Here is a 14,074-nt window from a genome sequence, read left to right as displayed (position 1 = left end):
TTACAAACTATAAAGCGACTGACTCTCTTACGAGCCACAATGGCGGCAGTTTCGAGAAACACTCGGCTCGGTAAAGACTGCTTTTACCTGCGGTCGCTACCCGCCTTCCTATTGGTCCCGAAAGATCCCGCCCTCAATTAATTCATCCCTGATAGGCTTGCTATAATGTCAGCTCCGCGCCTCACGCAGACAGAAGGCGAAACCATTGGTTAGTTCTGATGTCACATTTCCTGGCTCCTCCTTTATTATTTTCCCTGACCGGTTCTGATTGGGTGCTTTCGCCATGTGTATTAAACGCCAGCTTTTCGTCATTGATTGGCCAGTGGCGGTGTCCGTCGGCGCAGTGTTGCAGGAAGTCAGGTTGGAGCATGAAAGCGGGGCTTTGAACCCGAAGTCGTGTGGGATTGTAAGTAGTGTGTGTATCGCATGCATTTAAATGAATCATAACTACATCTATATTTACCAGCATTGTGTTAACTACAGTAGCTAACTATTTGTTTCCGTATTGAAGTTGTATGTCAGCTTATGCAATGGGAAACACAGCAGCATTCTCTGTAAATTACACTTTGTTATTTATGACTCCGCTTAAATTGTACACGTTTAATGTACTGTTCACAGACTTGCCCAATATAATAAATATAACCCAGCAGTGTGCAAATACTTCATTTGCAAAGCTTGTTTTTTTTTTCAAAGGTATGTATTTTTTTTAAGAGTGCTTGCAATGTGTTTGCTGTCTTTCAGCAGTGCCAATCCACCGATTAAACATGACCAGACAAGCAATGCCGTCGTTTCTGCTGCTGCTGCTGCTGCTGCTGTGTGTGACCGGGCTGCGGGGCAGCACAGAGACCGGCTCAGAGCTCACAGAATTAACATCAAACGGTTTTATCAAAGTATTGGACTCCGGGAAGGCTTCTTTCATTTATTTTGGTAATGCAGGTGAGCGAGATTGTGCGTTACAGGTAAAGGTGGTGACTCAGGGCACTGTATTGCTTCAGATTGCACGCCCCGCATTTACATGGGGGACCAGCTGTAGCGTGTTTAGCTGCTTTGGTCGCTCTGGATGTAAATCATTCATCATAAATAAAGTAATTGGAGCTGACATTAATCAATAGTTGTACCACAAGTATGACAAATAACACATGCATATCAGAAATGGAAATAAGACTCCTGTTGCATAGCAGTCTGACCAGTTCCAGGTTTTACTACAAGCTTGATTAGCCACAGTGTTTAGGTAACAAGCTCAGGTGTGTCTTATTAAACTCCTAGTAAAAACAGGAGTGGATCAAACTGCTATGCAATAGGAGTCTTAATTCTATCCCTGCATATAATTGCATGCATATTGTAGATCTGCAACTTTCAAGGGAATCCTAGCAGTTAAACCCAAATAAATTCCACTAACATTGAATTCTCATTTAAAACTGCCACGTGAGGATTCAGAAGTGCTGTCTAAATACAAAACGCTGCTTACATGTTTTTAAATGAGCTGCCAGTGCTTTAGCGGCCCCTGGCTTAGCATGCTCATTCCAGCAGGGAATCTGAAAGGAGATGTAAAGTTGCTGTCTGGATCTGAATTGACCTCTTGTTTGTTTTTCAGTCAACCCGAGCATCACCCTGTTCCTCGAGCAGTTAGAGAAATCGGTGGAGGTGCTGGAGGATTATGGCATCTTGGTTGCTAAGGTACCCAGCCAATGTTGGTGACTGATGCTTGCCCTTTTGAATCCAGCCTTCCCCCTGGAATCCAGTATTGTTTTCAGTTCTGCACGCCTTTCCCACATTGCTTTATAGGGTCACTAGTGAGTTATAAAAGGTTTTACTCACAAGTGAAGGGAGCTCTTAACTTTTTGACCCTGAAGTGGATTGCTATGCAGTTGAGGTGATGCAATTAAGAAAGTATTATTTTCTTCAACAGTATTGAGAAAATCTATTCAACAACAAAGTGTAGCCTCCATGATTACACATTAAAATAGCTTAGAATGGTTAACAGGCAGATGGACATTCATTCATTCATTCATTCATTCTTGTTTTGCAGGTGGATTGTGCCAAGGAGAAAGTACCAACATATTGTACAATTGAAAAAGTCTTAAAGAAAGTGTATTTATTCAGGTAGGTAACGCAATGCTTTGCAATCATGTTAAAATGACATTTCCTTCCTGCATTGAAATACAGAAGACCCTAAGAAAACTGTCTGTGCTTGTGCAGTGGATAACCAGTCTATAACCCTCTTCATGTCTCTTCAGTGTAAAAGTTGAAATCTTGTTTTCTTCCAGGGGTGGGGTGATGCTCCGAAGTTTCGCCACAGACACTGTTTTTGACGAGAACGCCATTGTAGCTCACGTGCTGTTGTGAGTACCTACAGCACACGGATTTCTCTTGGCTCTGTTTGGCCCGTTTCCAAAGAAACATCGTCTTGGATGTGGTAGACCTCTAATGAATTCTGTTAAAATCTTTAAGCAGACTTGAGCAGACTTTAAGCGGATTTTAGAAAGATACTGCATGTCATTTGCAGGACTAATATAAAAAAGGCAGGTCCTACTGGTTTAGTTTAGACCTGAAAATTCTGTTTCCTTTATTTTTATTACTTAAGCACTTTGCATTGCACAGCCCTTTGTAAAACTCTCAACAGCAGGGGCCCGTGGTATCTTTTCAATAGACGAAAACAAGTAATGGGCAGGGATGGCAATAAGGCTCCAATTGCACAGCAGTTTCACCCATTCCAGCTTTTACTACAATCTTGAAGGAGTGGATCAAACTGCTGTGCAATGGGAGTCTTAATTCTAGCCCTGCAGGATGCCTGCTTCTCGGTTTGCCTGGGGGCTGGTTTTTATACACGGTCTGTATGCTTTGCTCTGACTGCAGTGCTCTTCTGTTCAACGAGGTGAAGTACGTGCAGACACCCGCAGAGCTGCAGAACATCGAGAAGGCAGTGAAGGGGCGGGCGGACGTGGTGCTGGCTCATGTTCAGGCACTGGGAACAGCAGGTACGCCCTCGCCGAGAGTCATGCACACACAGTGTCTGCAACAGAGGGACAGGAACTGAAAAAACTATACGAAACCCAGCAGAAACCTCCAAGCTGTACTGAATACCGGGGGGACACAATGAAGTGAATATTTCGAGTCCATGCCACCCAGGATAACGGGTAACAGGGCATTGCAGTTGAAGCCATTTCAGGCTTTGCAATGACCTCAGCCTGTGGCTTTCAGGTGTAGTAACTCTGAGGTGTGAATGAGGCTCACAGTAAAGCTGGCAAGCTGCTCTGCAATGGGAGTCTTCTTGTCTGTGTTCCTATGCTTCTCTCACTCCCAGTACAGTGCTGCTGCTGCTGCTCCTGGTGTCAGGATGCTGCTTGGCACCCCCCTCTCTCTGATCTGTATTTGTGTTCCTCCTCCAGAGCACAGGGCAGTGATGGAAGCCGCTTTTGTCTACGGAGCCGAGTACCAGTTTGTGTTGACGATGGGAGGGACGGTGCTGCAGCACATGGGGTGAGCGAGCGAGTCATTCTGCTTCACTGCGGGGGGGCGAGAGGCCTGGCTTCTGCACCAGCAGACAGAGGCTCCAGTACACTGTGCATGCACTGTACAGAGGGGGTGGCACTGAGAGCATTGGAGATCAGCATGGCTCCATAGCGCCTTACTGATCCTGTACATGACTGTTCACACGATGGTAAACCACAGGAGCAGTGTGCTGAGTACAGGACGTCTCCCTTATTGCAGAAAACCTTCTGAAGTGCCTTCTAATCATTTGGAGATTGCTAACTCAACCCAAGCATCGATTACCAGTTGCAGACCAAAAGCTTCAAACACGTTTCGCCCGACCACCAATGGAAATTGATTAATTAATCGGTTAATCAGGTGAAGAGGGTAGTGAAGCTTATTAAGGGCAGTGAACCGGATTTGATTTCTGCCATCCCCCCGGGGATCCATGGGAGGTTTTCATTGTAAATGTTCCAGGTTAAATACGTTCTGTGTTAGCCCTGGGGTTTTATTGAGAAAGTTCCCTTTGCGACCCTTCATGTAAACTCCAGTTTAGTTTAGTTTGTTCACTTTGTGCTGGCCAGAGCCAGTACAGGTTTCAAGAGTGCAAGCACCAATGCAAAGAGAGACCCAATTAGTCCAATACTCCAATAAAATAAAGTAAAATACAGCAATATAATATATCAAGCATGTACAAGCTGTACATATTCCATATCTATATTTCTGGCTTATTCTCTGCTTGCATTTGTAAATATTTAACGTCTGGTTTACCCTGTTCGAAAATCATTTGCTAAACCGGAAGCAAGCTACTGATCTCCAGATTGTGTGTGTCGCTCTAATTCCTGCCCCTTGTACGTGGGGTCCAGTTGTCCTGACCGCGTGCTTGTGCTGTTTGTGCTGTGCAGTGTTGAGGAGCCGGGCAAGCTGAGCGCTGGACTCTGGTTCCTCCACTGCAAGCTGGTGTCCGGGAGGTGGGAGCCCTGCCACCACAGCGCCCTGAAGAAGCCCCTGAGCACGGTGCAGATCTACACCTTCCTCAAACTCATGGACGCGCCGCTCCTGGTGATTACATCCTCCGCGCTTGAACCTGTCACGTTAATGAAACAAGGCTGTGCAGTCTAGCTTCTTAAACTGGATTTGCATCAGCGATGTAACCAGATTGCAACAATCATTTCCACCCATCATTTTGTGTTTTTTTTCACAAATATTCAGAAGTTGTCATTTTTATCGTGCACTATGCCTCTTTTTAGAATGTCTCAAATGCTCAGGTTGATCAAAATAATTTCTAGTACTTTGCTGGCCCCTTCTGTGCAAAATGGATATTGCAGTTACTTTTTGATACTTTCCAGTTGAATGTTGGACAAGAGTGATGAAAACCAAATTCAATATCCGAAAACTAAAATCTGTTCTCATTTCTCAAATGGTTTAGAAAAGATTGTGATCTGAGTGTGTAAGAGGCGGTAACGTTATCTTTCTTCCCCCTTTCAGACGGAAGTCTCTGCAGACCCTGCTGATGTGAAGACGGTGCACAACCATCTCCAGTCCCCCCGTGCTCTTCCTGTTCACTCAGAGAGAGACGCTCGCACTGGACAGGAGCACGGCTGAGTCTGTCGCCTGGAGACTGAGGGGAGAGGCGGGGGTGGTGCTGGTGCACAGGTAGCTTTGTCTGTGTGTGCCTGTGTGTTTGTCTGCGAGTGTCTGTGTGTTTCTCTGGGTCTGGGCGTGTGTGTCGGTGTGTCTCTTTCTCTGTGTATGTGTGTGCATCTGCCTGCCTGTGTGTGTGTCTGTGTGTGTATCTCAGTGTCTGTCTGTCTGTCTAAAGTTCCACGCAGCGCCTGTGTGAACGAATGAAGAGATGAGTGTTTTTCAGAGTGCAGTGATTGTTTTCTCCATGTCTCGACAGGGATCACCCGGGGGTGAATGTTCCTGCAGGACACAACGTGGCATACCGGCTGCCAGCAGAGGTGAGCTCTCCCTCCCCCCCCCCCCAGGGCACGGTCACGCCCCCTCCAGTACGCCTGGCATCCATCTGCAGGCACAGGAAGAGAGGCACTGACGTGATGCTGTCAGTCTCTCACACGCAAAGGAGGTAGTAAAGGTCATTGCCATGCAGGTCAAACAAGTCCTGTATACAGGGATTGGGGGTGGAGACCTTTAAAAAAATCCGCTCTCAGTTTTATGAATTCAGCAGCCTTCGTCTTTAATGAAATGCACTGCGGTAGGTCCTGCTCGCCATGTTTCGCAAGGCATGCTGCACGCTGCACATGCGGTGATGGTGTCTGTGTAAGGCATTGGTCTGCAGTGCTGTGACACGCATGGGCAATTGTGTTCCCGCAAGGCTAGAGAATGATTCTCAGTTAGGGGTGAGTAACCAAACCTGGAGCTGTGTGTTTTGAAAGCCGTGTGTTCGCTCTTGCAGGGCTCCCGTGTGAAGTACCTGACCCTGCAGGACATAGAGGGGGTGGTGAGGCTCTTCACAGAGGGGGACAGGGTGGGGCTGGAGCTGGAGGAGGAGGAGGAGGAGGAGGAGGAGGAAGAGCACTGGTCTGTTTTAGGTGAATACATTATTCAATTTATTTTATTTATGTAGTGCCTTTCACACCACAGTATCGCAAAGCGCTTACATGTCGGTTTAAACAGAAATACAAATTACCAACAATACCAAGAAGTAGTAAAAATTACAAAGTAACTATAAATAATTATAATAATAAGAAGAATGTCAATACAAAATCGAAATAAAACAATTGAAGAAAGCATGAATAGAATAAGAATGCTGTCTGCACGGTCTGGACCACCCCCAGATGCATCAGTATTCCACAGTTTGAATTTATTCAAGGCACAAAACTCACAGAGCCAGATTTATAATGGGCTTTTACAGCAAAGCGCTGTCTCTTCACAGTTTTTCTAAAAGGTGAATGCTGCTCCTTCCTCAGATATTTTGGATGACGAGGTGTCTGAGTCTGTGTACAGAGACAGGAGCGTGAACCTGGAGTCCCACCTTGTGCCGGCACTGACAGCTCAGACATTCAGCACTGCAGTGGCAGCAGCAGGCCACACGGTAGTGCTCTTCTACAACAGCTGTAAGTACAAATTCCTTCAGGTCAGCCAGCCAGTGGGGCACGACACGGCAAAGAGGTTTGCCGGCATAACAGGGCAGAGGCTGGGCGCAAACTGGCGGCCCCACACACTGCAGACGAGAGTCTTAACCACAATGCAAAAGAGCCAGGCTCCTCTGCATTCGTGGTTACAGAGCTTTTAACCTCATCTCATCTCACCCACAGAGGACAGAATCCGTAACGGCAGTGCAGCACACAACACTGCCCGTTTACACAGAATAATAAATACATGCCGACCAGTAGGCTAAGAAACCTGGAAGGGAATGTCTTTTGCATGCTGTAGTCTTGCCATTTCTGTTCAGACTTCCACAGTTTTACTGGGCTCCCGAGTGGCGCATCCAGTAAAGGCGCTCCGCGTGGAGTGCAGGATGCGCTCTATAGTCTGGACGTCGCCGGTTCGAGTCCAGGCTATTCCTTTGCCGACCGAGGACGGGAGCTTCCAGGGGGCGGCGCTCAATTGGCCGAGCGCCGCCCGGGGGGAGGGAGGGTTAGGTCAGCCAGGGTGTCCTCGGCTCACCGTGCACCAGCGACCCCTGTAGTTTGGCCGGGCGCCTGTGGGCTTGCCTGTAAGCTGCCCGAGAGCTGCGTTGTCCTCCGACGCTGTAGCTCTTGGGTGGCTGCATGGTGAGTCCGCAGTGTGAAAAAAAGCGGTCGGCTGATGGCACATGCTTCGGAGGACAGCGTGTGTTCATCTTCGCCCTCCCGAGTCAGCGCAGGGGTGGTAGCGGTGAGCTGAGCCTAAAAATAATTGGGCATTCCAAATTGGGAGAAAACTTCCACAGTTTTCAATTTTGAATTGGTACCGTATGGCAGCAGAGTAAAACACCAAACCTGGGAAAATCAGCCTCCACAATACACAGTGGAATAGTGAAGGATGTGGTGGCACTGAAGCTGCTGTTTCTCTCTTTGACCTGCAGGGGATGCCGTGTCCATGGCCTTCATGCAGTCTTACCTTGAAGTAGCCAGCATGCTGAAAGGTAGGGAGCTGTCGGCAGTTCATTCAGCCACATACAGAACTGCCCTCATCTTTGCCCTCATCTCTACACTTGTGTGTTTCCTTCGTTGTGAAATAAGTTTGTTTCAGGGGTGGAGGATGGATAAAAAAAACAACTTTCTCCCACCCCCTTAAATGTTAAACATGTTTGAGGGGGCGGGAGGAGACCGTATTCACGTCCATGTCACTGGGCTTGTGGATTCATGACTTGCATGTGTCACCGAGGGGTTAATAGCCAGCATGGGATTTTCATTCATTTGCTGTAAATTCGCAGTATAATCTTTGGTTATTTTATTATGTTTCTTTAAGATTTCTAAATGTATTGCTATTGAGTGTTTAATAGTCCTGGGTAATGTTAATAATGGGACATCAAATCATCCTTGGAAGGAAACTTCCACTGAATCAATACAGAGTGGCGTGAGAGTCTGGGAAGAAGGTCATTTTACTGGAGCAAATATTTAGCATGTAAAAACAAATAGTGTGCATGATCAAGACTGGCAGCAGATCACAAATGTATTTACACAAGAAGGGCTATTTATCAAAAGGGAGTTTCTTGCATCTCACGAGTTTAGATACAGAACCCTACTGTATGTTCTCTTCTCTCTGTGTGTACGAAAGTGCAGGTCATATAATCTTGGGAATAATTAGCATGAACCAGGCTAGTTCAGAGAATTCCGTCATGGAAATTCTTGACAGTTAACTGGGGTGATTGTGAAAGTTCACCATGGTATTTCTTCACAGACATTCCGCAGGTTTTTGCCATGGTTATACTGTGCATTTAGCCTAGTTTACCACAGTTGTGCCATGTTTTCTAATGTGCTTTACCATTTCTCTCTGGTCATTACAGTGCTTACCTATGTATTCCCTTGCTTTCACTATGCTGTATCACACTGTGCTTTCACCATGGGAGGCTTTTTTATAAGGGTAGTTTTCCTCATCACTCTGCATGGCCCTGTCTCGCCTGTTCAGTAGCTTGGTCACATCCAAGGTGATTTTGCACGACAGAAAGCAGGAATGGAGGTCAGCCGTTAGTCTTCAGTCCTCCCGAACGGCAGGCGAAATGACCAAGAAACAGATATCTTTAACCTCAGTTCGTACCAGATATCACAACACACGTTTCTGTCAAAGCTGTAATTATTGAGAACAATATGTAATGAATCAAAGTCAATAACAGGAGATTATTTTGTTAGCTGCAATGACTTTTATGTTCTCACAGGTCTGAAGGCAATTTCTTTTTATTGCAGTTATTGCTTTTTGTTGTTGATGGAAATGTATCTTATTCTTATAATTGCATTTTTGTTGTTCATTAGAAGTCCTCCAAAGAGCAATGTTTTTTAATAAAGCTTTAGTTGTTTCGTCTTTGTTTATGAAGTTGCATGATGATTTGCTTTGAATGTGTTCTAAGGGTTCTACAAATATTAAACAGCTGCTGGCTTAGCTTGTTTGGATTACTTTAATATCAATTTCCACTTAGATGAAGTACCGTTGGATACCCACAAGCCAAAGTGAATCAGTCACCATGTCATAATTCTTCGGTAACTGTTTGCATGTCTTATTAAACTCCATAATTGGAGTTTAAAAAAATTTACAGTAATAATGATGGCAACACCCACTTTTCAGTGATAGCAGTAGCATGATTGGCTGTATGTGTGTCATGTGACTGGGACTTCCTTACAGTATTTTGATTGGATACAGCTCTCCTGCGTAACACTCGGATTGGCTGAACCTTTTTTTTTTTTATAACAGCATACAGTTAAGTGGGTATAGGGTTATGACTTGTCACTGATGTCGCATTACTATATGCATCACAGGTATGTATACCTGTATAGCCACTGTGTAAATCGCGTGTATTGATCATTCAGCAATCACTTGGTGATTTACCAGCAGCTGCCTCTCATGCTTTTGATCCTGTATCGTGATGTAAGGAAGCATCACCACACAGGGTTACACAGTGCAAAAGAAAGACATTGAAAAAAAGGCTTTGCGTCGAAACGCTTGTCATTGAGTTTCCTTCAGTGTCTCTAAATTCAGCCCTGCTGAGTGCCTAACAGTTACGCGTGATCTGTGAGGACTGAAAGAGCAGCACTGTTAAAACGCAGATATCCCACGCCATTAAAAACCACTAGAATATCAATGAACCGAGCGAGAGCTGCAGCTTTCCTGGCGCTTCACATTCTTTAATTTCTGCATTTAGAAAGTCTTAATTCAGTTAGGGACTTAAGAGGTTTATAATAGCTGTTAATGTGTAACTTACAATATATGCTCTGAGTGAATGCTTAAGGTTGTAATTAGTTTGGACTATAATCCCGGGTTTGGATGTAGAATACATCACTTCTGTGGAGCCAGTGTTTGCCAATGAAAATAATACTGCTTCTAACAATTTCTATTTCAAGTCTTCCACCCCAGCGCAGTAAATAAATCATCCGGCAGTTGTGGACCCACAGTTTAACGAGAGGGCAGGTTGAGATTGAATCGTTATGAAAGCACAATTCTGACTGCAGGCTCTGGCGTTTCTGTTGCAGACCGTTCCCACTGGCCTTTCAGTATAATTATTGTAACTGATCACTGCGCTTGTGTTTTTTTTATAATATAAATAGGGTTGACCACTTTTTTCCAGGTTTTATTTTTGATAACATGACGTCCCCGATTCTGTTTCCTAATTAAACTCGGAAACAGCTGTTAATTACAAAACAACGTCCCTTGTTTTTACCTTCATATCTTGACTGAGCCTGATTGTGTTTGGCTCAATTTTTATTTTTCATTTTCACCCTTTTAACAGCGTGGTCCTGACCGATTTCCTTTTCAGCATTACATACCCAGTGCGGCGTGTACACAGATAGCAAGTCCAGCATTTCAAACCTCCTTGATTTGTAGCAAAGAGAGAAATGATCTTAAGTGCAGTCTTTAATTAGTAGTTTTCTCTTGATTAGGATGCAGAGATAGCTTAGCAATGACTAATTAACATTTAAAGGGAGGTAGAGATTTAGAAAATAAAAAAAATTCAAGCCCTAAATATAAACCATGAGCCAGTGGAAGCACGCAGTTTTTATTTTTCCATCGCTGTTTATCAGTTCAACCCGGGGGAGTTGGCGTTATAACTTATTGTGCAGCAAACAGTTTTTTCATAGTTTGAAGCTGTTTTCTGTTACTGAACAGGGATGGAAATGAGACTCCCATTGCATAGCAGCTTCAGCTAGTCCTGGTTTTACTAGGAATTTGCACCTGGGATAATGAAGCACATATTAAAAGCTGGAATGGATGAAAGTGCTATGCAATAGGAGTCTTATTTCCATCCCAGTTGAACAGTGGGATGTGTTCAGCTGATCTTCATGGTGATGGATACAGTTGCTGAAAACGGGGCTGCAGATTGGAAAGGTGTTCCAGCATACCCTGCTGGCTGTGTCGCGAGGCTGAGGTGTGACGGTGTTCCTCTGTACGCTGTCTCTCCTAGACGTGGCGGATGTGTCGCTGGCCCTCGTGAACTGCGGCGACTGGACGGAGGTGTGCACCAATCAGAACGCCAGCCAGATTCCCACGGTGATGCTCTTCAACCCCGGCGAGCGGCCGCGACGCTACAACGGCATGCTGGGAACAGAGAGCCTGCACAGCTTCATCAGATTGTGAGTGCGCCTGCCTGTGTGTGTGTGTGTGTGTGTGTGTGTGTGTGTCTCACTCTCTCTCTCGTTGAGATTCAGCTTCTTATTTTACAAGACTTTCCTGGGTAAAAGTACAATGGAAATCTTCATTCCTTTTGATGAATCAGGAATGCAAAGCGGGAGGCAGTGGGTTTGTTTCTATGAAGTACTGTTTCATATTGATAAATATCGTGGTCAGGACCTTTAAACGTATGCCACTGTGTTTTTCATGGTATTGTTGTGGTTTTCCCCCATGCTTTTCCCAGGGTTATACTGTGTATTTACCATAGTTTATCCTGGTTTGCCTCATCTATTAATATTATTATTATTATTATTATTATTATTATTATTATTATTATTATTATTATTATTATTATTATTATTAATTATTTCTTAGCAGACGCCCTTATCCAGGGCGACTTACAATCGTAAGCAAATACATTTCAGGTATACCTTACCATACCTTGTTATGGTTTACAATGCTTACCTAAGCTTTGCCATGCTTCCACTGTGCTTTGTTACACTTTGCTAGGCTTTTACTGTGGGAAACGTTTTTATAAGGAGATACACAGAGCAATACAACTTCAGTCCTGCTGTTCAACAAAAATCCTAAAACAAACAGCCCCCCTTGTGGTTTTGATTGCATTCACTCAAACAAGTGTGTGTGTGGGAGAGCAAAACCAGACGGGAGATCATCAACCAGCATGAGTTCCCATTCACACCAGCAGTGCTGTTTAAACTGTACCTGACTCCCCTACACAGCTAAAACACACTGGCACACGCCCACCCACAATAACACAAATATACAACCAGCACAAAATACAAAAATACCAAAGAATTCTAACCTGGATCCAGTCACAACCCCATAATTACATTTAGTTTTTGTGGTTTATTGTGTGGAATATCCAGGCAGTGTGACTCTGGCTCCATTCTAACCAGCTGTTTCCTGTGCGCTGAGGATGCATTTGCACTTGTCTGTTTTGGGGAAATCTGGCCTATGTTTTGAGCTTGCGGTCACACAACTGTTATATTACTGGCTTAAGCAAAAAAAAAAAAAAGTTTTAGAAGTATACTGTTTACAGAATAAGTCTGCCCCCCCCTTCACTATTAATAGCACAGCAGTACAGAGCTCCCGGTACAAAGTCAGATACCGTGTTGTTTGAAACAACAATAGTGGAGTCTGGTGATTTACAGGCACTGCAACAGCAAGTTTAATAAGTGTATTGTTCACAGAATACGTTTGCACTGTAAACAGCACAGCAGGGCAGGCCTCAGTGTGCTTTGTAGTGACAGGCATGGACTGTGTTGACTTATAGGCACTGCTTCTGTAACAACAAGATTAGCGCGATAAAACCAATCGCTTCTATATTTATATTAGTTTGTTTGCTTTCCTTCTTGGCCTCCTTTTAAGGTGCTATGTTTGGTTACTCAGCATATTAATCCACGATGAAGATGTTGTTGTTCTTGTGTTTGTGTTGAAGCCTGTGGCGTCTCAGTAATGGAGCCTGGCTCTCTCCCTGTTTTTCCTCTCTCCAGCTGATAAGTGCTAGGAGATGTCTGATATTATTCCGCAGCGATTGGACTGCATTGAGGGCACTGATGCATTTATCAGCGCGGCAGAGCTTTCCTAATTCCATCTTTTATCTTTGTAAAGCACAGTTAGCTCCCATTTCCAGTGTGAATGATTGAGGTCTGCCTTGTTTCTCTCCTAAGTGAGTGCTCTTGCTTTTAGTGAAGACCAAGGTCTTTATATACGGTAGCTCTGTAAAATAGACCTCAAACTGCCAGCACAGCTGCTTCCACCCGTGTGTATCTTTATCTACTGTAAGAAATGAAATTCTTTTTTTTATTACAGTGAAAGCATTGTAAAGAATAGCAAGGTTAAAGCATATTAATAAACATTGCACAGTATAATCATGAGGAAAAGTGAGGTAAAACTGCAAACAACACTGTGCAAAAAATACCCAGGTAAAGTTTTGTAAGGGGTGTTTCAGGTCTTGTTGTTTCTTTGTGGTTTCAGGAGCAGGATGCCAGCCCCGCTGCGCTTGTCCTCGGAGGACGAAGCAGAGTCCTTCCTCCGAGGGGACCTGTCCCACAGCCTGTCCCCCCACACCCCAGCGCTGGTCCTGGGCTTGTTCAACTCCAGACTGGAGCCAGGTACTGAGGAACCTGTTCAAATACAGCATCGCTAGCGTTAGACTCGTTCTCCCTGGCACCGCCTGCTCGCTGTGCCCATGGTATTTGTGTTCTTCCCTTGTTTGTTTGTGTTGCAGGTCAAGCCCTGCAGTAATGGTCAGTCGTGTGTTTTGTTCTCAAACTGGGTTACTGAACGGCTCCTTTCACCTACACAGTTAAACAGAATGCAGATTCGGATGATGCCTCAGTGCTGCTGCCTGAAATAATGAAGCCCAATTATGTTTTGTTTATACAGTATCTCTTCAGTGCTTTAAATTATATTAGTTGACCTTCCAGCTGGATAAATACAAAATTAAAAAAAGATCTAGACCTGGTTTTGATGTGGGTTTGTATATGCTGGAGTGCTGGTAGTTTGGGGTTATGTACTTACTGAGAATCATGTCTGGCAGAGACAACATTACATTATAACATGACGAGTTATAATTCCAAATTGCATTGCAGTTGCTACATGGAGTACTGGTGGTGTGCAGCAGACCTGGGGTCCATTCCAATGCAATCGTGCAATTCGGAATTCATTTCAATTAATGCAGTCGTGCGATTCGGAATTCATTTCAATTCCAATGCAATCGTGCGACTCAGAATTCATTTCAATTCCAGTGTAATTGTAGCTGCAGTTGAACCTTGGCACATCTGTGTCATTGTAATTCTACCACAGCACTGAT

At 44.5% G+C, this 14,074-nt stretch overlaps 1 protein-coding gene across 1 annotated transcript in view; it reads left to right on the top strand.

Moving 5' to 3' along the window:
* Positions 1-303: 303 nt before the first annotated feature.
* LOC117421964 (thioredoxin domain-containing protein 16-like) overlaps positions 304-14,074 on the top strand; it is a 40,379-nt gene continuing 26,608 nt past the window's right edge. The window contains 16 exon segments of the mRNA XM_058986557.1: positions 304-406; positions 742-936; positions 1,595-1,677; positions 2,030-2,103; positions 2,268-2,342; positions 2,857-2,978; positions 3,390-3,480; positions 4,377-4,533; positions 4,960-5,013; positions 5,015-5,127; positions 5,375-5,435; positions 5,891-6,026; positions 6,405-6,551; positions 7,505-7,564; positions 11,033-11,201; positions 13,237-13,373. Of these exon segments, the coding sequence (XP_058842540.1) occupies positions 765-936; positions 1,595-1,677; positions 2,030-2,103; positions 2,268-2,342; positions 2,857-2,978; positions 3,390-3,480; positions 4,377-4,533; positions 4,960-5,013; positions 5,015-5,127; positions 5,375-5,435; positions 5,891-6,026; positions 6,405-6,551; positions 7,505-7,564; positions 11,033-11,201; positions 13,237-13,373 (1,651 nt within the window). The 5' untranslated portion in view covers positions 304-406; positions 742-764.

This window comes from Acipenser ruthenus, chromosome 15 (assembly GCF_902713425.1).
Source record: "Acipenser ruthenus chromosome 15, fAciRut3.2 maternal haplotype, whole genome shotgun sequence".
NCBI classification, from domain to species: Eukaryota; Metazoa; Chordata; class Actinopteri; order Acipenseriformes; family Acipenseridae; genus Acipenser; species Acipenser ruthenus.
The sequence above is the reverse complement of the archived record's forward strand: the minus strand, read 5'-3'. Positions and strand labels throughout refer to the sequence as shown.